This window comes from Nelumbo lutea, chromosome 1 (assembly GCF_056320005.1).
Source record: "Nelumbo lutea isolate HS-2025 chromosome 1, American lotus-T2T, whole genome shotgun sequence".
Taxonomy (NCBI): domain Eukaryota; kingdom Viridiplantae; phylum Streptophyta; class Magnoliopsida; order Proteales; family Nelumbonaceae; genus Nelumbo; species Nelumbo lutea.
This window is the reverse complement of record NC_142684.1, coordinates 25,337,799-25,360,374: the sequence shown is the minus strand read 5'-3', so window position 1 is coordinate 25,360,374 and position 22,576 is coordinate 25,337,799. Positions and strand designations below refer to the sequence as shown.

The window sequence follows — 22,576 nt, the reverse complement described above, 5'->3', positions numbered from 1 at the left end:
GACAAATCATTATATATACTATTCTTCCATATTTTTCTAATAAAATTTGTACGGTTACTAATCAAGAAAAACACTAAGACTCTAAAATGTATAGTAAAAATTCTTAAAAATTCTCTTAAACATAAGAAAACTAGAAGACCAAAACAAGAATACTTGAAAATCTCAAATAAGCATAGATGGTTGTATGCTATATTATTTGTGAAGAAGGTATACTATGATTTGGCTATAGCTTGAACAAATTTATTAACGTCTGGTTAAGACATGCATAAAAATGGCCTAAATGGTATATCATTTTCATATTTCATGTTTCCTATTTTAAATAATTGTTTTGGTTGTATAAACGAATCCTATGATTGTATTGATGTATGCTCTATCTTTTTGTGAAAGGCTTTTTGTATAGTTCAAGCACTTTCATAGTGTTTTGATGCTTTCCACAATTTTGTAGCGTTTATTTTATCTTCCATTTACTTCCATACTTCCATGAATTAACTCTACTTATATTCCTGCAATCCCTCACAATGACAAATATGCTGATCAGGAAGCACTAGGAGTCATGAAAAATTTACAGTTGATGTGATAAAAAAACAAAACAAAGTGCAGCAACCACAGTGAAAGAAAACAAAAAGAGGAGAAATGATAATAGAAGAATTCAGGAGTCGGGACTATATTTTCTTGGGGACCATTTTAAGAGTCTGCATAATTATGCAACAGAAAAAAGAAGAGGAATGTTCAAAAATGATATGTTAATGCCATGTCTCCTCGCAGATTTCTATTTAAGGAAGAAAAAAGAGAAGGGGGGAGGACACAATGGCCTTTGCTAAAAATGAGAACTACAGTAAAACTGAGATATATCACAAATCCATGCTTTCGCTCAGAATAAAACTAAGAGCTATTCAATTGATCTTCTTTTCCCTGTGTTGTACTTTGCAATCTCTTTTTGACCAATTGGACAATCAAATTGTGGCACTATTTGCTGCAGTTAATTTATTGGCTTGGTTAATAATCTGCCCCTTGTGTATCTCTATCTGTTTGTGGATGGTATGCTAACTTCAATGTTCATTTTTGCAGATTTCCAATGCTGAGTTTTTATTGCTACAAAGTGCACAAGAAAATGCTAAGCTACAATCTAAAATTGTTCAATCTCCAGAGAAACTTCAGGTACCGTACCATACATTTCATTGGCTTGAGTAGTTACAACACCCCTATTTAGCTTACTGTAGTTGATAATAATGATTTATTTAGCATAGAAGTTTAATCTATCTTAGTAAAATTACTGGTATGATTGTGTTATGGACCTATGGTTTTAGAGTACAACATCATAATTCTTTTTGTGACTAAAATGCCATTTTATTTAGAAAAACTAGAAATTTGTTTTCAAGTTCCAACAAAATATGCCACAACCAACAAACACTCTCACACTTAAATTGCCATTTTTTTTTTTGAGGTGGAGATGGGGATTGCAACTTTGGGGAGAATGCATATTTTCCTGGTGGTAACTTCATCACTAGATATGCTGTTCCAAGAAAACTAGATATGCTGTTCCGACAGAACATTCTAACAAAAATTTTATCCCCCACTCCCAATTTTGTGGATTTCTTCGATGAAATCCTCACAATAGATCATCTTATATCCTGCTAGAGAGATATAGGAAAGTGATGCCATTTATGCTGCTATTCCAATAAGTTCAACAATCATACTTTGCTGGGGTTTTTGGGAGTGGAAGGTGAAACAGGTTTCTATCTTCCCCTGAACCAGTTGATTATGAATGACTAAAACCCCCTCCCCTGAATCAGTGCAGCTAACAGCTTGCTATTTCCTAAATTCCGCTCAGTACTATTTTTAGCTGAAGTGCAAAATCTGAAATGTAGGAAATACAAAATCAGTGTTACATTCAGATCTAGTTGCTTTCCATAAAATTATTTGAGTGGCTATGGATCATCATCCAGCAAATATGTCTCCACTCATTTAGCCATGGTGAGCAAAGGGCTCTAGTAGAAATGGGTGCTTTTTTTGAAACTTTGCTCATTTTTACATACAGTGTTCCATATGGAAGGTTAGGAGTGATCACATCCTTGAATGCAAATGCAAGAGAAAATAGCATAAATTCATTGTATCATCTGAAAGTTTTTCCAAGTTGTCTTGGATGCTGTTGAGGATAGGGGTGCAAGTTGGGTGGGTTGGGCCAGGTTTTAGCTCAACCTAGGCCCAACCTGTTATGGATGCATTCGTGGGAAGGACATACCGCCGCCGGCAGCAGCAGTGAGGGGGGCCCACACAGTAGTTTATCTTGCCAGCTCGCCAATGGTTTACTTATTCTAGTTCTGTTCTTACTTATCTATTAGAGATAGGAGCTAAGTTCTGTTAGAAGTTTGTTAGAAGTAGGAGTTTGATTTAAAGTTGAACTGTCCTAGCGTAGTCGAATGGAATAAGGAGTCTCCTCTTGTAATCTCCTATTTAAGGAGCTGTGATTTGGGAATAAAGCATTCAGTTTTCCAGTTAAGAGAAGACTAAGGAGAGTTCGGGTGGTCTCTTGGACAAATCACCCATTCGGTTGTCACAATAGGGTCTGCACGCAAGGGAAGGCGCAAGGGGAAGCAAGAGGTTCTCCCCGTGGACCGACCCGTGACGAGATCTTACGCCCAGACCCATAACATTCTGGTATCAGAGCCTACCATCATGGGGGAACAGGAGCCGTTGTCATCTAGGGTCCACGAACTGGAACATAGGCTCGCAGAGACTAGCATGGAGGTTCGTGAAGGCAAGGAGGATGCCTGGGAACTGCGACGCCTGCTGGAAGCGTTCCTCTCCAACAAAGAAAGAAGTTTTGAGGGAACCGCCACCACCAACAGTCGCCGTCCGGACTAGGCAGAGACGTTCAACGAACGGCAGATCGCTGCGCCGACAGCCACAATTATTCCCAAGTATAGCCGGCTGGAATTTCCGTCTTACAACGCACCGGAGACCCGTTAGGATGGTTGTATCATTGCGAACAATTCTTTCGTAATCAGCGCACTGGTGACAAAGACAAGGTCATTTTGGCCGCCTTCCACCTATCGAAAGAGGCACAGCTCTGGTTCTACCGTCTGGAGCAGGAAGAACCCGGGCTCAGTTGGGGGCAATTTAACTCCTATTGCCTCCTCAGGTTTGGACCCCCGTTGACAAGCAACCCGCTGGACGAGTTAATCAACCTCAAGAAAAATGGAACTGTGGCAGAATACCAATGCTAGTTCCAAACCCTTCTCGCCAGAGCAACCTCGGTTCGCGTAGATCAACAAGTCGATATGTTCACTGCAGGGCTGGCAGAACCCCTAAGAGTGGACGTGGAGATGCAACACCCTCCCAACTTGGTCATAGCAATGAACCTTGCACGCGCCTTCGAACGGAAACTGCAACTCACCCACGGAACCCTCAGTGTAGGTCGGCCAACAACGACCTGGGCTCCTTTGAAGGCAGTAGGAATGCCTCCTTCAACTGCCAGTAGGGAACCGAGGCTTCCTACCGTTAATCCTTCCAGATCGGCATCAAGTATAGGGAGTAGCAGGACACCACCACCTATTAGACGACTATCCCAAGCCGAGATGGCAGAACGACGCGCAAGAGGGCAGTGTTTCAACTGCGACGATCTGTACTCCTCCGGGCACAGGTGCAAGAAGCTATTCTGTCTTCTGGTAGACGAACCCGAAGAGGACGAGGAGGAACCTACAGCATCAGACCCCGAGATCTCCCTCCATGCAATCACGGGGATCAAACAAACCATGCAACTAAGGGCGCTGGTAGCAGGGAAACCAGTGTGCATTCTCGTAGACTCCGGCAGCACCCACAACTTTGTCAGTGAACAGGCTGCCCGCCAGTTAGAACTATCGATGGAAATCAGGCTGCAGTTACAGGTAGCCGTGGCAAATGGGGAAAGAGTTCACTGCCTCGGAATTTGCAAGGACACCAAGATTCAGGTCGGATCAGAATCTTTCCTTGCTGATTTATTCGTACTCTCCTTGGATGAATTCGACATCGTCCTAGGAGTCAAATGGCTGATCACTCTAGGGCCAATCCTATGGGATTTCCGCACCCTGACAATGACATTCCAGCTGGACGGAAATCCAGTTACATGGCAGGGGACCAGGATAAGAGCAAAGACTCAGTTGCATACACTTCAAGGAGAGAACTTGCGCACCACAGATATGGAAAGGCTCCTCATAGATTTTTCTGCAGTATTCAAAGAACCCAAGGGGCTTCCACCTTCAAGAGCCTGCAATCATCGGATCCCTCTGATAGCCGGATTGGATCCTGTCATCATCCAACCCTACCGCTACCCACACCGACAAAAGGATGAAATAGAGAGGCAGTGTGTGGATATGTTATAGCAAGGGATCATCCGTCCCAGCCGACTTTTTCCTCTCCGGTTCTGTTGGTACCCAAGCAGGACGGAACTTGGAGGTTTTGTGTGGACTACAGAGAGCTTAACAGCGGGACGGTCAAGGATAAATTTCCTATCCCCATCATAGATGAGCTGCTGGACGAACTCCATGGCGCCCAATACTTCTCAAAGTTAGACCTCCGGTCAAGTTACTTCCAGGTCCGGATGACTCCAGAAGATATAGAGAAAATGGCCTTCAGAACACACCATGGCCATTTTGAATTCCTAGTTATGCCATTCAGCCTCAGCAATGCTCCTTCCACGTTCTAGTCCCTGATGAACGAGGTGTTCCACTCCCACCTCCGTAGATTTGTCTTGGTATTCTTTGACGACATCCTAGTCTATAGCAAGTCGTGGGTAGAACATGTGCAACATCTATGGATCGTTTTTGAACTCTTGCGACAACACCAACTCTTCCTTATGCAATCCAAATGCTCCTTTGGGGAACGTCGGGTCCTTTACTTAGGACATGTGATCAGCGGGCAAGGGGTCACTGTGGATGAGTCCAAGATTCAGCCGATCAAGGAATGGCCCAGGCCACAATCCGCCAAAGCTCTCCACAGATTCCTAGGGTTGACGGGTTACTACCGCAAGTTCGTACAAAATTACGGACTCTTGGCGGCACCACTAATCAATCTGCTCAAGAAGAATGCCTTCCACTGGGATCATACAGTTGATGCAGCCTTTGCAAGTTTACGAGAAGCCCTCTCCTCCACTCCGGTTCTACAGTTGCCAAACTTTGAGCTCGAGTTCACAGTTGAATGCGATGCATCCGGCATCGGCATCGACGCCATACTACAGCAGCAAGGACATCCGATCGCCTTCTTCAGCCGCAAACTGGCTGACCGCCACCTTAAATTACCCACCTACGAATGGGAACTGATTGGGCTAGCTAAGGCAGTACAACACTGGAGGCCATACTTATGGGGGAGGTCCTTCGTTGTCAAGACGGACCACTACAGCCTCAAATATCTATTGGAACAACGGCTTACCACCTCGTCGCAACAACATTGGATCAACAAACTACTGGGTTTTGATTTTCGGGTAGACTACAAGGTGGGAACCTTGAACCGTGCAGCAGATGCCTTGTCTCGCCGAGCAAAAGAAGACAGTATGCTCCTCCATGCGATCTCCCAGCCCCAAGCCACCCTGTTGGAAGACATCCGGAACACGCTGCCACAATCACCAGAGTGGAATGATTTGGTCCAGAAGATACAGTCCGGCACGACCAACCCAAACTGGTCCATGCACGATGGGTTAGCACTCTAAAGGGACGGATATATCTTCCAGCCGATTGTCCCTTAATCCCCTTCGTCATCTCCAGCATACACAACTCCACGCATGAAGGTGTTCAGAAAATATTGCACCGCATCCACGACGATTTCCACTAGCAGGGCATGAGGGCTTCGATGCGGGACTTCATTCAGAGTTGCTCTATGTGCCAACAACAGAAGTGGGAAAATTTGCACCCAACAGGCCTTCTCTAACCACTTTCACTCCCAACTCATTTCCTTCCCTTATCCCACCCATATAGTGCGGTCTTAGTCGCCCACGCCTTCTTCACCCATATTTTCCGACTGCTCGGGCTACCCGAATCCATCGTCAGTGACAGGGACCCGGTTTTTACTAGCACCTTCTGGAAGGAGCTATTTTGACTGCAAGGAACAGCCCTAGCCTTCTCCTCTGCCTACCATCTGCAGACTGACGGCCAAACGGAGGTGGTAAACCGAACATTAGAGATGTACCTTCGCTGTTTTGTGGGAGATCAGCCACGGCGTTGGGTGGAGTACCTTCCGTGGGCCGAATACTGTTACAACACATCTTATCACTCCTCTCTTGGCATGACTCCCTTTCGGGTTGTTTATGGTCGGGACCCTCCTCGTCTATTGTCTTACGAACCAGGTTCAACACTATTGGAAGAAGTGGATCGAGGCCTATAGGACCGCGATGCCCTCCTCGCCGAAGTCTCCCTACGCTTACAACAGGCTTAGGCACGCCTGAAGAACGCCTACGATCAGCATCACAGGGAAGTAACCTTTGAACCCGGACAGTTCGTATGGCTGAAGCTCCAACCCTATCGACAACACTCCCTCAAGCGTAGAGCTTTCCCTAAACTGGCCCCCAAATTCCACGGGCCCTTCAAGATTTTACGGTAGATCGGGAAGGTTGCATATCAACTCGAGCTACCAGACCATAGTAGACTCCATGATACCTTCCACGTTTCCTTACTCAAGCCATTTATAGGGACTCCTCCGGAGAAGATACCTCCCTTGCCACCCTTAAAGGACGGCAGACCCATTCTCCAACCTTGGGCTCTTGTCCAGTCCCGCATCAATCGGGGGACCTTAGAAGTGCTAGTGGAGTGGGACGAACTACCATCAATTGATGCCACTTGGATGCATTCGTGGGAAGGACATATCACCGCCGACAGCAGTAGTGAGGGGGGCCCACACAGTAGTTTATCTTGCCAGCTCGCCAATAGTTTACTTATTCCAGTTCTGTTCTTACTTATCTATTAGAGATAGGAGCTAAGTTCTGTTAGAAGTCTGTTAGAAGTGGGAGTTTGATTTAAAGTTGGACTGTCCTAGCTTAGTTGAATGGAATAAGGAGTCTCCTCTTGTAATCTCCTATTTAAGGAGCTATGATTTGGGAATAAAACATTCAGTTTTCCAGTTAAAAGAAGAGTGAGGAGAGTTCGGGTGGTCTCTTGGACAAATCACCCATTCGGTTGCCCCAATAGGGTCTGCATGCAAGGGAAGGCGCAAGGGGAAGCAAGAGGTTCTCCCCGTGGACCGACCCGTGACGAGATCCTACGCTCGGGCCCATAACACAACCCTAAGAATTGGGCCCAAAGCCCGAACCTGGCCCGCATTAATGATGCATTAAGGTTGGGCTTGGGCCCGGGCTGGGCTCAGGTTGGTCAATCAGCCCACACTAAAAATTGATATACATGTGTGTTTATGTATGCATGCATATATGTATAGTTTACTAAAAAAGTATGCATATATGCATGCAAATATGTGTCTACATATGCACATATACATGTATATAATCAGGCCGAGCTTAGGTTGGGATAAGGTCGAGTAGGCTCAAGCTTCCTCGCTTGAAAAATTTAAAAGCCTGAATTTTTGGGCCGAGGCCCAGCCAGAGGACCAAAAATTTAAGTCTAGCCTGTCAGCCTGTGTAAATTTGCAGGCTGGATCAGTCCGGGCTCAGGTTGGGCCCACCCATGTTGCACCCCTAGTTTAGGAGTTTGTTTACGCTTTATGTTTATGATATGTATTAGGGGTAGATTTGTCAGTTAAGGAAAAATCACTGATTAGGTTTTTTTTGAAAGGTGATATTTCATTGATGATGAAAATATAAGAAAGACTGCAGAGGGATAGGGTTCCTCCATAGCCAGTTACAAGAAGCTACAGGGAGCAGCAACTAACAAACATATTACAACATAAAACTATCATCTGAAAGCATAGAAACCCATAGATCCAAGAAGTATTTGAATTTGAAACCCTTAAAAAGGTTGTTGATCAAAATCCAGTTCAGAAGAGTTATTTCAAACTTGCCACACGGTTACTCAATAGGTTGACATATGTCTTCAAAAGTATGGGCATTCCTTTCAGCCCATAAGCACCAGACTACAGCCATAGGGATCATATTCCAAAGAAATGGGGCATTGATGTTCTTTTATATTATTTTAAGCTGTTGTCCATTGTACTAAAGGGAAGCCACCACATATAAATAATAGAGGGTAGATGGGATTAGTTATATGAATCCCTTGATCTGTGCTCCCTCTATTCTGTCTTTGCTTCTCTTCTTCGCCTCCTTTTTCCTTTCTTATCCTGCAGTGTTCTCTGTTATACAGCAGGGTGAAAAGTTTTAGATGCCTTGCTGACCTGACTGGTTTGGATCACTAAAGTGACTATTTCAACTTTCAACTAGACCTAACATTCTATAGGTCATGACTTATCTTGTTTTAACACATTATTTCAAATACCTCTTCAGCTTGATGTAAAATCTTGGTTTTTTTGGTAGCTAAACAAAAATTTTCTTTAACTGATATCAGAGTTCACATTGTTACAAAATTCCAACCATTCAGGAGGAGCACCCTGTCAAATATAACAAGAGTCAAACTCTTTAGCTGTTTGAGTCATTCTGATTTGTGGTAGATGCAGAATGCAGTATAGTGCACATTTTCTTCATTTGCTGTTAATTATTTTGCTGTGCTACTTACCAGGCGTCTTTTCACTTCTTAAGCTTGATGCAAAAATCTTCTCTTGTAATAAATGCAGAATCCAGTACAGTGCGTATTGCCCTCTCCGTTTGACCTTGGTACTTTCCAATTCTTTTGATGGAAAATGGTAATTTTCATTGATTAGAATAGATAATGATTACACTGTCACCACCCAAGGAGAGGATGGTGAACCCTCAAAAAATAGAATTGTCTTACAAACAGGCCCAAAACAGAGATTCCCTATTGACTCCTTGCTTTGCTAAGTGTCAGCCCCATTCCATTTGCTGATCTTCTAGTCCATCTAAATTTCAACCCAAGTTCCCTTGCTAAACACTTGATTTCTCTTACAGGTTGTCTGAATGGCCAATTTCCCAATCTTCTTGTTTGCAGCGACCCTATTACCAATTTTGGAGTCTCCTTCCACATCTAGCTGTTGCAAACCCCATTTTTTATCTAATCTGAGACCTTGGAGCAGAGCCAACACTTCTTGGTACTTTACAAGTTATATATTCACTTCTTAAAGTTGATGCCTAATTTGTCATATATTAATAAGATTGATTCCCTTTTACTGCTTGTTTTTATCATTAGTATTGACATGTATATTGGTCAACATAAATTAAACTCAACCATTAAAATTACAAACAATTTGTGAATAAGCATCAACTACTATTTTAGAACATCTTTGATATATTCAGTAGTTGAGATGCCTAGAATACAAATTCTGCTCTTCTACTGCCAGTCACTAGTTGCTGCTTTTCCTTCTTTGATTGCCAAAATGGTGGATATTTTTTTTGTCATTCGGTCATTCCATAGTTAACTCATCCAAGAAGGATATTTAGTTTTCCCATTCTATGCATTGGAGTTGTGAATGGCTACATAGTGTTACACTGCACCTGTTCCTATTGATTTGCTTTCTTAAAATTACGGGTATATATATATATATAATGGGTTTACATTCTGGATCTTGTTTTATACTTCATTTTGTATACCTAGGTTCTCTTCAGTTTAACTTGTTGTGTACACCAGCTTTTGTTAACATAATTCTTATTCATTATGTCAAATTATGTTTAGGATGTGAATATAGTTATTTCTAATTTTCCATATATTTGTATTATAATGCACACTACATTGCATAACTCATCCTATTTCCATATAAAGAGGGCTCTGGAGGAGAAAAAATCAATTCAGTCTGAGGTGAAGAACTCAGAAAGATCAGCAATGCAATCTTTTCAAGAGAAAACTTCCACTGTTGAGGTGTATTCAAAGGTATTGGAATTTGAATTACCTTTCTTCAGTAAATTGGTAATCCTTGCAAATTATCTCGATATAGATCACTGCAAATTGCTTGGTGTAATGGTAAAATATGGGCCGACAAGCATGAGAACATGGCTCAAATCTGGGAGGGACACTTTGTGCAAGAGAATGCTGAAGGTTAGGTCCATATACAATCTATCCCTTTCAATCTCCAGATAGTTGGGGCTGAGGTTGGGTAATGGCCTTTTTACCTAATATATCCTTTGGGTGTTGTTTAGACAAGGTACATCTGTTTTTTTTTTTTTTTTTAATTTGTGATTTACACAAAATTAAGGGAATAGTCCTGAAAATTATTGGCTAAGAGGTTTTCTTTAGATCCCTACAAGTGACAATATAATAGGAATCCTCTGGTATTTTACAGAACAATAGTGAGGTAGAAATTGATTTAGGTTAGTAAATTTGCTTAGTTTGATCCATTTAAGTGGCACTAGATTTGGCTTCTGGGAACCCAATTGGTGATAAAGAACATACTATCCCCCCTAAACTTTTTATGCAATCAATTTGACATGTCAGTGTTCTGAAAATTGTAATAGTATATAAATCTAGAGAAGGTTGAATCTAATCAATTTTAATCATAAATCGTGTAATAAAAGTAAGGTGATTCTTTTTGTTTAGAGTTTTGTGAGAATTAAAACAGTATATACCAAAATCTTCTTAGAAAATAGTTTTAATCATAAAACTGATTAATACAGCGAAGTTTACTGCATGTACACTCCAAGTGTAAGAAGTTTAACTTCAGAGTAAATTAATACACAGAAAGTGTCTTTAACCTCCATATGGTTGAAAGTAAACCTGGAAAGATCTTTCAATAGGTTTTGAATAACCCAAACACATCTTACTCTAGTTGGGTTTTTAGACAAAACCCCTCAAAAACCTTAGAAAAGAAAAAATAGCATAATACAGCACTAGGTCTTAGTCAAATCACTGCAAACCAAATGAGTTGGATAAATCATAAGGTATAACAAATCGAATCATAAGATTCAAATAGCAATGCGTAGTTTTTCCCCCAAAAAAGGATTCAGTCTTAAGATTCTAATTGGAACCCTTCTGAATTTATGATTTGTATCATGAAGTCATATTCTAGACTTAAGATTTGACAACTATGGAATGTTTACATAATTGTATTGTAATCTTGCAACATGAGGAAACTAAACACTTCATCTTTCCTGTGCTAATAACTTTTATCTTTCTTTTTCAGGCTCATAAGAAAATGTCCAAGAACTTTACTCAGATGCAGGAAATACAAGAACAGGTTCAATTATTATCTCGCCTTTTCTTTTTTCTTTTTTTCTCAATAATTATAATCAACATCTTGATTTGGAGCATCTTTTTATTGGTAAATGAAATGTGAAGAATGCTGATAGAAACAGAATTCTATCAGAGGAACTTGTAAAATGGTGAAACCTATTCTACAGATTGATAAACTGTAACGATAGTCCATTAAATGATAATTTGATGCACATAAGAAATTGTTGGACCTATCATCATTTATTTCCACCATGTTTAAAACCTTTGGCAATTACAAGACACCAAGTCAATCCAAAACTATGCTTTTTTTTTTCCATTTATTGTTTAAAAAATTTGACAGATTGGATAGCTGAAAATACTAGTTCCATTTGAATCTTAACATAAAAGATCCAGTCAGACCCATTTATCATAGGATTAACCTTTTCTATGCATGTGTGGGAAGACAACTGAACAATTACCAAATTTGGTAAATCTGATAGTGCTTGGACTGTTTAACTTACTTTAGTAAACAAGTATGTTCTCATCATTTGGCATTGTCAGGTTAACAAAAGCAAGACAATTGATAAAGATGTTAAAGTTATCAAGTTTAAGTTTAGTGAGGATGAAGAGTCAATCATGTCTCTTGAGGCAAAGCTAGTTGAACGGCAAAGAAAAGGTTGCTCCTCACTTGGGATTTTGATATGTTTCACTCCATCTTTCAATTCATATATGTATTGAAAGATTATCATTTTCTTCCTTAGTGGAACAACAGGAGGAGTCAAGAAAGGCATTAGAGAAAGAAAGAGACCTGAAACGTGAGGAAGTTAACAAGGAGTTAAATCATGTGATTTTGGACGTGGAAGCAAAGAAGCATGGCCTACAAGAAAGACAAAGGAAAATTGAAGTTATGGTAGCAGAGGTAACATTCTATGTTATTTTTATGATGGGTGATAACATTTCTTTAACTCTTTCACTTGACCTAATTACATTTTAAGCTTTTACCTTGAATTCGATTTAATTCAAGTTCTTCTGTCATTTTTGCTATTAGGGTGATGATATAACTTTGAAAATCAATTCAGCAAAGGAGACATCAGCAGCTATGCAACAAAAACTGGCTAATAAATGTGAGGAGATTGTAAATGAGGTGTGGTTTTGCTTCTCCCTCTTTCTCATCATGTATCTAATATCTATATATTAATGTGTATGTACATACGTAAAGCATTCTCCTTGTGTCATTTCCTCAGTTGTTGCAACATACGCTTATGTGCATATATATGTATTTTCCCACACAAACATGTATGTTTATACTGAAATTCTTACAAAAAGTAACTCATATTAGTAAGCTGCAAAATTGACTGCTCACCCAACTTTACAAAATCCCAGATCACACTATTTGATCACCTTTTTCTTTTGTTGCATTGTATCCTGTATTTTGTAAAACTATGGAAAGGGTTCAAATGTGTGTCTTGGTGGTTGTAGTTTCACAATTATTCAAATTCCATTGGGGCCCATTTGGTAGAGGTTTGAAGCCATGCTGGTGAGAATGCAGCTGAGCTCCATGATATAAACTGGTTAATGCAGCTGAACCGCATGATACAGTACCCAAATCTGCAAGTCTAGTTTGTTCTGCCGATCAATGAACTATGACATTTGAATATTTTCTTTTGTATATATTCTTGTTTTCATCATCTTTACAATATTTGTAAGAATCCTTGTTTTCGCTATCTTATAGTAGTAGTACACGAAGTCAGACATGATGTAAGTATGCAACATGCTCATGCTACACAGTTTTTATGTGACGGACTCTTCCAGTAAACTGTAAAGGATATTAGATGCGTTCATTCATCTTTATATGTGAAACTTGAGACAACTGCGATTGTAACTGAATCAATGGTAGCGATTTTTTGATGTGCTAAACTAGACCATCAGTTAGTGTTTTAAAGCAAAATTTAACCAGTCGCCATGTGCTAATCAATATTGTTTTTCTTGGTAGAAAAAAAATTTCATTCAAACATTGCAAAAAAGAGCGGATAGTAATACAACTTAAGGAGGAATAGCCTCATATGTGCTGTTCAGGAAAGCCCGAAGCCAAGGGTGGTTCGGGTCAGACAGGCAAAAGGAGCCTGAACACTCCTTTAGCTCCACTGAGACTAACAGGCCCAACCGCACTGCCCTTAGCTCCGCTTCCATTACTAAGGAACAATGCATCACTTCTCCCTTGGCAAGAGCCAGACTCCCCTCTGAGTGAAAGATAAAGGTTACACACCCCAAAAAAGCTAGATAGATGAAAATAGTGGTAGGATCCGATACACCAGGACTGGGCTGGGGATGGCTTTTCTCAGGATGAACAACTCTTGATTCTTGAATAGTCCCAGAACTTCAGGGAGTTCGAACTTCAAAGCTCCGTGCAAGATGTGCCTCAGGTCCGGATTAATTCCTTGAAAAGTCAAACTGTATCTTGCCCGAGTGCCTTCCATAGGTTGTGGCCGCCAATAACGCCCGTTTCAAACTTCCCTAGCTAGAGAAATGGCTAGTGGAGAATCAGGATAGAACCCACTCCCCAATAGAGGTGCAACTTGGGTGGGCTCAATCCAAGTCCAAACAGGTCCAGTCTGAAATTTTACATGGGTTTGGGTCGGATGTTTTGGTCCTCAGACTGAGCTTGGGCCTAGCCCTTACATAGCTCAAATCCCGCCCCACTATATATAAATATATGTTTACATATATACAGACATATTTGTGTGCACATACATGCATTCACACATGTATATCAAATTTTAGAGTGGGTTCATTGACCAACCCAAACCCAACCTGGGCCCATACCTAACCTGACTGCATCAAATTACAATGAAAGATGGACTTGGGTTGAAAAGACCGACTTGGCCGTGTGCTTGGTCTGGGTTAGGCCTAAGGCTTAAATCTTAGGGTTGGGCCTGGGTTGAAAATAAACCCAGTCCAGCCCACCCGACTTCCACCCCTTCTCCCCAATGGAACTTGCATCCACTTCCCCTGACCTTAAGTCCCACGGATGCCTAACTAGACTACACGAGTGAGATAACGGAGAAGCAGGTGCACAATGTCTTCATCCTCCTCTTCACACACAGGGCATAGGCTGTAATCTAAAATTCCCCTCCAGCTCCAGATAAGCTCCCTGTTCACCGCTATAGCATTCGAGATAATCCACCAAAGAAAGCTCTTAATTTTCTGTGAGACCCTTAACTTCCAAATGGCTTTACAATATTGGGAATAGAAATGGCAATTTCCATCCTACTTGCCTAGATGATGATTTTTTTTTTTTTTTTTAAGAAATGGATTTGGGGTGGAGATGAGTTTTGGGATTTTACATACCGTATGGGTATGGGTAAGATACAGTATAGGCTAAACCTCACATTCATCGACTTGTATTGGTTTGTGTCTTAGATTATATGCATAATGTGTTGGATGTAACTTATGTTTAGTGTGCTGAATTTATTAATGATTTGAATCTTATGTAAAGGATAATTAATAATTTATTTTTTCTACATGTTTCAAATAAATAATTGGAAAATTTTATGTTTATTCATGCTTGTTTATTACTCATATATAATAGGAAACTAGATGTAGGTTCTGGATATAACACGACCCACCCTTAAATACAAGAAGGGTAAGGTTAGGGAGGGTTTGGCATTTTCATGTGTAAAGAGAGTTTGGATTTTGAAAATCCAACGCATTACCTGTTTTGGAAAAGGTATGGTTTGGGAGGTTGGGAGGCAAAGAGGGTCTAAAATTTACAAAACCCTCCCTGAACCTGCCTCACTGCCATTCTTATTTAGGAGACAATGTTGATTCTCAGATGATCCATCACCATGAGGATTCCTTGTGATTCGGTACTTGACAGAATGGTATGGTATCCAAATTTATTAGAGTATACACTTGAGTTCATATGGGCCCATATCATGGTATTAGTCCACTTCTACTTACCTAGAGAGATGGTTAGGACAGATTGAACTTTTTTTTTAATAGAACCTAATTGTGCTAGACAAGACGGGGGTAGCACACTCCCAATAGTCATCCTTACAAGCATTGAGTAAAAAGAAACCCAAACTCAAGTGAGCTTGATTTGCAATCCATTCAGCCACTTGATTCACCTCTCTGAAGAAGTGTCTATATCTTACCTTTCCCTCAAGCTGATCCCTAATCCACACACAATCCTGAATAGTAGACCTGAGGGTCCAAGGAGGAGAGGACCTAATAGTGAGGCAGGAGATGACCAGCTTTGATTCCCCCTCAATAGTAATTTTTGAATCCCTAAAGTTTGAGGCCAAGTTATGAGGCTCCCACGCCGACCGCGCCTCAGCAGTGTTAATTGAGGAGATGCCCGGAGAGTAACCTTTGGAGTCGATTATTTCACCAAACTTGTTCCTTGCAACGACAACTACCTAACACATCCCATTAGCTAACCTTGATGCATCAAGGTTATGGATGAAGATCAGCTTGATTTTGTTCCAGGTTTCCTGAGAGACGATCTCTTTTATCTTATTTTCATTCCAAATCTTCTTGTCCTGATAAGCTCCCAAACATTTATATTTTAATTCACCAAAGGAGAAGTGTAAGATTTCTCTAGGGGTTCATCTCATATCCAACAGTCTTTCCAAAACTTGATTGATTTCCCATTACCTAGCACTCATCCAAGACCCTTTCTTAGCTGCTCTCTAGCGTCAAGAATTCCCCTCCACACCCAAGAGACATTTTTCTTACATTTGACATTTAAGAAGATCTCTCTACTAAGATATTTTCCTTTAATAACCTTAATCCACAAATTGTTTTCTTCTTCATTATTTCCCATCACAATTTAACTAGATTGGCTTCATTAACCCATTTTAAATTTGACAGACCAAGGCCAGCCCAATTTTTTGGGTTGTAGGCTTTTTTCCAACTTAGAAGGTGCAAAGGCTTTTTATCACTAGAGTTGGTCCATAAAAAGGTTTTCTGAGCTCTATCAATATCCATAATTACATTATGGGGAAGTTTAAAGGATCTCATGATGAAATGCAACATCAGGTTGGTAGAGGTTTTAAGGAGTGTAATCCTATCAACAAGAGAGAGAGAGGGAGAGAGAAAGAGAGAGAGAGAGAGAGAGAGAGAGAGAGAGAGAGAGAGCTCTTCTTCCAAGAAGACAATTTTTTCTCAACCTTTTTCCTTCACATCTTGGAAGGATATTTTTGTAACTATGGAGTTGGTTAATGGGGCACCCAGGTAGAAATTTGAACTTGATTGGATTCCAAAGATCTTAAATTTGTTTGGCACATCTTTTGAGATCTGTGTTAGCGTAGGGGCATTTCTACCTTTTTACCTAGATTAATGTTCTTGATATGTAATGTTGTGTTGGAACCAATGCTCCTAAGGTAAATAAGGGCGCATATGTCTTTTCAATCAGTTTTAATAATATAAGTTTTGTCTGACCGACTGGGAGAAGGTTATGTTGACACTTCCAGTTTGAACCAGAATTTCCCCTTCTCTCTTTCTCTCTTTCTTCCACCTTTCTACCTCTTTCTACCTAACCAATCTCAGATAGATAGAATTCTAAGGTAGGCCGAATCATATCATGGTATTAGAGCTGACTGAATCTGCCTAGATTTCTATTCTCTGCGCACCCTATCTAGGGTTTCTCCTTTTTTTTTTTTTTTCTGCATTCGACTGGAGATAAGGGAAAGGGCTGAAAAGGAGTGATCGCCCTCTTCCTTTGGAGGTTTCTATGCCTCTAGTCAGATCATGTGTGGTCGGTTTCTATGGTTTCTAAGATCGCCCTCCCCTAATCGATGAAGAATAGAGGGCCGATCTGTGTGGTGCAGTGGCTGTCGTGTGTGGACTGATTTCCTGCTCGTATGGTTGTTACTTCAGTGATAAGGTAAGAGATCTCAGTGCATGAAATATGTTATGGATCAAATAGGAAGTGTGTTTCAAACCATATGCTAGGGTTTCAGACAGTAATGTGCTAGGGTTTATGCTGATTTTTGTGTATTTCGAAGGAAGAGTTATAATCATATAGTGGTGAGATTTCAGGTAGTCGTAGGAGTAGGGTTTGTGGTGTAATGAGCACACTTTTCAGCAACAACAAGTGCTGAAATTAGTGTGACAGGTGTGATCTAGTTATGTGCAGTGTGCAGAATTCAGTGGTAATAGAATTCAGCAAGTGTGCAGAATTGGTGATAACATAATGGGAGATAACAATGATTGTAAACGTAGTGTGGTGGTGCTTATAGACTACCTGAATGTTCAGATGACCTCCATTAATCTAAATTGAGAGAATAATGTGCCTTGGGATAAATCGGTCGAAGCCTTTCTGAAGGCAAAGAAGAAGGTAAAACACATAAGAGAGGAGAAACCCTCCATTGACTCTCACGAGTATGAAGACTGGGAGAAAGAGGATCCTCAGATCATCACATGGTTGTGGAATAGTATGGAACCCAGGATTAGTGTAAACTTCATGTTTCTTGACACTGCCAAAGATGTGTGGAACCATGCGAAGAAATTGTATTTGAGTCAGGACAATACAACCAGAGTGTAACAACTGTATCAAGAGTACTTTAACCTACAACAGGGCAATCGGAGTCTTGAGGAGTACTATGCCAACATGAGAAACATACGTAATGAGTTGAATGTCTATCACCCTCTTACTTCTGATGTCAAGATTCAGCAGCAACAGAGAGAACAACTTGATGTGACTAGATTTTTGGTGGGACTGAAGTCTGAATATGAACCAGTACGGGCTCAGATATTAGGAGGATCAACTCTTCCCTCATTGGAAGAGGTATTTGTTCGACTCCAGAGGATTTCTATTGGATTTACTAAGAACTCTAATATCTCAGATAGATATGCCTTTGCTATATCGAGAGGTTGTGGTACTCGAGGTGGAGCTAGGGGTGCTCAGTCTGGCCGTGGTGGTGGTAGTGGTTCTGTGTATGGCCGAAGTGGTAATGGTGGGCCTACTTATAATCGTGGTAGTGGTCGTACTAGGGGCAGAGATTTAGGGAGAGCCCGTGGTAGAGGACGTGGCTCAGGCCCGAGGAAGTGCACTCATTGTGGTATGGATGGACATACCATTAACTATTGTTATGATCTACATGGTCCACCCTCAACCTAAGCCAATCATGCCGTGACTAGTGACTCAAGCTCCAGCTTTAGACAGGAGAATCATTCATCTGATCAGATACCTCCTACACCCACAGATGGTCTAATATGGCTTGTTTGGCATCCACACCCAATCCATGGATCATTGACTCTGGAGCCTCCGATCACATGACTGGAACTCTAGGTGTGTTTTCATCATTATCTCATTGCTCAACATCACAATCTGTCACCCTTGCTAATGGTTCCACATCCTCAATCTGTGGTGTTGGTAATGTTGACCTAGATCCTGTATCCCTCTCCTCAATTTTTTATGTTCCTAAATTTCCTTTTAATCTTATGTCTGTCAATAAGCTGACCAAATCATTTAACTGCTCCATTACCTTTTATCCTTCTATGTGTGTTTTTCAAGATCTCAAGATGGGGATGAAGATTGGTGGAGGGCATGAAGCTGGTGGACTGTATTATCTTGACGGTGGTAGTGGTAGAACTTCAACAGCTCTCCAGACATCTCTTTCTCCTCTCCAGTGGCACTGCCAATTTGGTCATCCATCGCTAAAAGTCTTGAAGTTTTTGGTTCCATCCTTGAGTCAGCTTTCCGTTTTGGACTATGAGTCGTGTCAGTTTGGGAAACACCATCATGTTCCCTTTAGTTCTAGGGTTGATAACCGTGTGTCGAGTCCTTTTTCTTTAATTCATTCAGATGTTTGGGGTCCTTATAAAGTGATGTCATATAATGAATACAAATATTTTGTCATTTTTGTAGATGATTTTTCAAGGATTACGTGGCTCTATCTAATGAAAGAAAGAAGTGAATTGTTTACCATTTTTCAAAAATTTTATGTTGAGATTCATAACCAATTTGGTACCCACATCAAAGTATTTTGTTCTGTAATGGTCGCGAATATTTATCCTCATCATCATGGCATTATACATCAGACCTCATGTACCTACACCCCACAACAAAACGGGGTGGCTGAGAGAAAGAATCACTATCTCCTAGAAACAACAAGATCCCTCATGCATCACATGCATGTTCCCAAATACTTTTGGAGTGATGCAGTGCTTACCTCATGCTTTCTAATTAATTGGATGTCGACGTTCATCCTTGATGGTCATTCTCCATTTTAGGTCTTGTTTCCCGATTTGTCTCCGTTTCCTCTTACGTCGAGGGTATTTGGGTGTGTCTACTTCGTCCATAATCTGGGTACCAGGAATGACAAGTTCGATGCCCGTTCTCTTAAATGCATCTTTCTTGGCTATTCTCGGACCCAGAAAGGGTATCGGCATTACCATCCTAGTTCTCAACGGTCCTTTGTGTGTGCTGATGTCACCTTCTTTGAGTCTACTCTGTTCTTTTTGGGGTCCAATGATGCTTCTTCCTTCTCATCACCTCCTCCTCTTCCACTTCCCGTTGTTGACCCTCTTCACTTGGTTCCAGCCGTGACCAAACCCTTGCCTCCGGTGCCACCACCTGTTGAACACCCACGCGTGCCAACTACTACTCCTCCGGCTGTATCTCCGTTGATGGATCCGGCACTAGACCCGCACTCAGCATTTGAGCTTGACCTTTCCATTGCTTTGCGGAAAGGTAAACACACTTGCACCCTTCATCCTATTTCTAATTATGTTTCACATACTCACCTTTCCACTTCCCATCACCAGTTTGTCACCTTGTTATCATCAGTTGTCATCCCTAAGGATGTCTAGGAAGCCTTTGCCTCTCCAGGGTGGTGTCGAGCCATGGAAGAAGAACTCTCTGCCCTTCATCATAATCATACTTGGGACCTCACTGCTCTTCCTCTTGGGAAGTAAGCTGTTGGTTGTAAATGGGTTTATACGGTTAAGTATCTACCTGATTGTAGTGTTGAATGCCTGAAAGCGCGATTGGTTGTAAAAGGGCACTCCCAAACCTATGGTATTGACTACACAAAGACCTTCTCACTGGTTGCTAAGATAGGGTCAGTTCGTGTTGTGATCTCTCTTGCAGCCATGTATGAGTGGCTACTATATTAGTTTGATATCAAGAATGCCATTTTGCATGGTAACTTACTCGAGGAGGTCTACATGGAGCAACCTCCAGGGTTTGCTGCTCAGGGGGAGGATGGTAAGGTGTGCAGACTAAGGAAGGTTATATATGGGCTTAAACAGTCTCCTCAAGCGTGGTTTGGTAGGTTCAGTGAGGTGGTAAAGAAGTTTGGTATGAAACAGTGCAAAGTTGACCATTTTGTATTTAGTCATGACTCTCTGGGAGGAAAAATACTGTTGGTGGTGTATGTAGATGATATTGTTATTATTGGAAATGATTACATGGGTATTGACAGATTGAAGACTTATCTGCAGGATCACTTTCAGACAAGGGATCTTGGTAAGCTGAAATAATTCTTGGGGATAGAGGGCAAGATCCAAGTATGGTATTAACTTGTGCAACAGAAAATATGTGCTTGATTTGCTGGAAGAAACAGGCTTGTTGAGTGCCAAACCAGCTGAAACACCCATGGACACAAATACCAAGCTAAGTAGTGATATGGGTGAAGTGTTTGAAGACCCTAGCAGATGCCGACGACTTGTGGACAAACCGAACAACCTAACCATTACTAGACCAGACATCTCATTTGCGGTTAGTGTGGTAATCCAGTTCCTGCAAAAACCTCTGATTCCTCATTGGAATGCAGTTCTGAGAATTGTGAAGTATCTAAAAGGAGCTCTGGGTCACGGTCTGATATACAAGAGTGGCAGAAAACTTGAAATAGAAGGATATTCTAATGCTGGCTGGGCCGGTTCTATGTTTGATAGGCGGTCTACTACAGGCTATTGCACTTTCCTAGGAGGTAACCTAGTGATATGGAAAAGTAAGAAGCAGACGGTTGTGGCAAGAAATAGTACAAAAGCAAAATATAGGGCTATGGCACACACCGCTTGTGAATTAGTGTGGCTAAGGAACATTCTACAGGAAGTAGGGTACAACATCAACACTCCAATGAAGCTCTATTGTGATAATCAGGTTGCAGTTCATATTTCCTCTAATCCGGTGTTTCATGAAATAATCAAGCACATTGAAGTTGATTGCCACTTTGTAAGGGAGAAGGTGCTGAATGGAGAACTAGACACTATACATGTTAATACAGGAAATCAGTGGGCTGGCTTATTTACAAAATGCTTGAGTCAGGGAAGAGTGAACTACATATGTAACAAGCTGGGAGTATATGATATATACTCACTAGCTTGAGGGGGAGTGTTAGCGTAGGGATATTTCTGTCTTTTTACCTAGATTAGTGTTGTTGATCTGTAATGTTGTGTTGGAACCAGTGCTCTTACCTTAAATATGGGCACATGTCTTTTCAATCAGTTTTAATAATATAAGTTTTGTCTGGCCGACTAGGAGAAGGCTATGTTGACACTTCCAGTTCGAACCAAAATTTCCCCGTTTCTCTTTCTCTCTTTCTTCCACCTTTCTACCTCTTTCTACCTAACCGATCTCAGATAGATAGAATTCTAAGGCTGGCCAAATCATAACAATCTGGATAGAAGATTTTTTATAATTAGGAAGTTGACTTGAAACCCCAACAAAAGAGTTCAAGATTTCTTTAATTTGAAGACAGGTTGGGATAGTAGGCTCTACAAATATTAAACAATCATCTGCAAATTGAAGCACATGGATCTTTAGGTTCTCTTTTGATGCTTTAGTTCCTATGAAGCTATCTAGATTTAAAGCTTCTCTTTCCAAATTTCTTAAGAGAGCATCAACACAAAAAACAAATAAGTATGGAGACAAATGATCACTTTGTCTTAACCCTCTTGTAGGAAGACATTCTCTTGTGGAAGTTTCATTAATTAGGAGTTGGAAAGAAACGGTTTTAACATACTCCATTTGTCATGAAAACCAGAATTTTTAAGAACTTTATGAAAGAAATCCCATTCTATTCTATCATAGGCCTTCTCCATGTTAATTTTACAGACCATTATACATCTTTTTCCCTTCTTTATCCTCATAGTGTGCATCATTTCATGAGCAATCAAGATGATGTCATTAATTTGCCTATTTGGGACAAAGGCACTCTGGTAAGGGGAAACCAAATCTTCTAGGAAAGGCTTGATTCTATTTACCAAAATCTTAGTAATGACCTTATAAATAACACTACAAAGGCTTATGGGTTTATAGTTATTTACAAACTCAGGATTATCTACTTTTGGGATCAGAGCAATAAATGTTTTATTTAGAATGAGACATAATTTCCTCAAGTGAAAGAAGGCTTTTACAACCCCACATAAACACTCTTTGA

General features: G+C 40.8%; 1 protein-coding gene across 1 annotated transcript in view; it reads left to right on the top strand.

Annotated features, from left to right (window-relative positions):
- LOC148873998 (kinetochore protein) overlaps positions 1-13,073 on the top strand; it is a 35,963-nt gene extending 22,890 nt beyond the window's left edge. Inside the window, exons 5-11 of the mRNA XM_088965753.1 lie at positions 1,069-1,158; positions 9,804-9,911; positions 11,158-11,211; positions 11,748-11,862; positions 11,948-12,105; positions 12,235-12,330; positions 12,666-13,073. Coding sequence (XP_088821879.1) covers positions 1,069-1,158; positions 9,804-9,911; positions 11,158-11,211; positions 11,748-11,862; positions 11,948-12,105; positions 12,235-12,330; positions 12,666-12,713 — 669 coding nt within the window. The 3' untranslated portion in view covers positions 12,714-13,073. The remainder of the gene's footprint in view (positions 1-1,068; positions 1,159-9,803; positions 9,912-11,157; positions 11,212-11,747; positions 11,863-11,947; positions 12,106-12,234; positions 12,331-12,665) is intronic.
- The last annotated feature ends 9,503 nt before the right edge of the window (positions 13,074-22,576 follow it).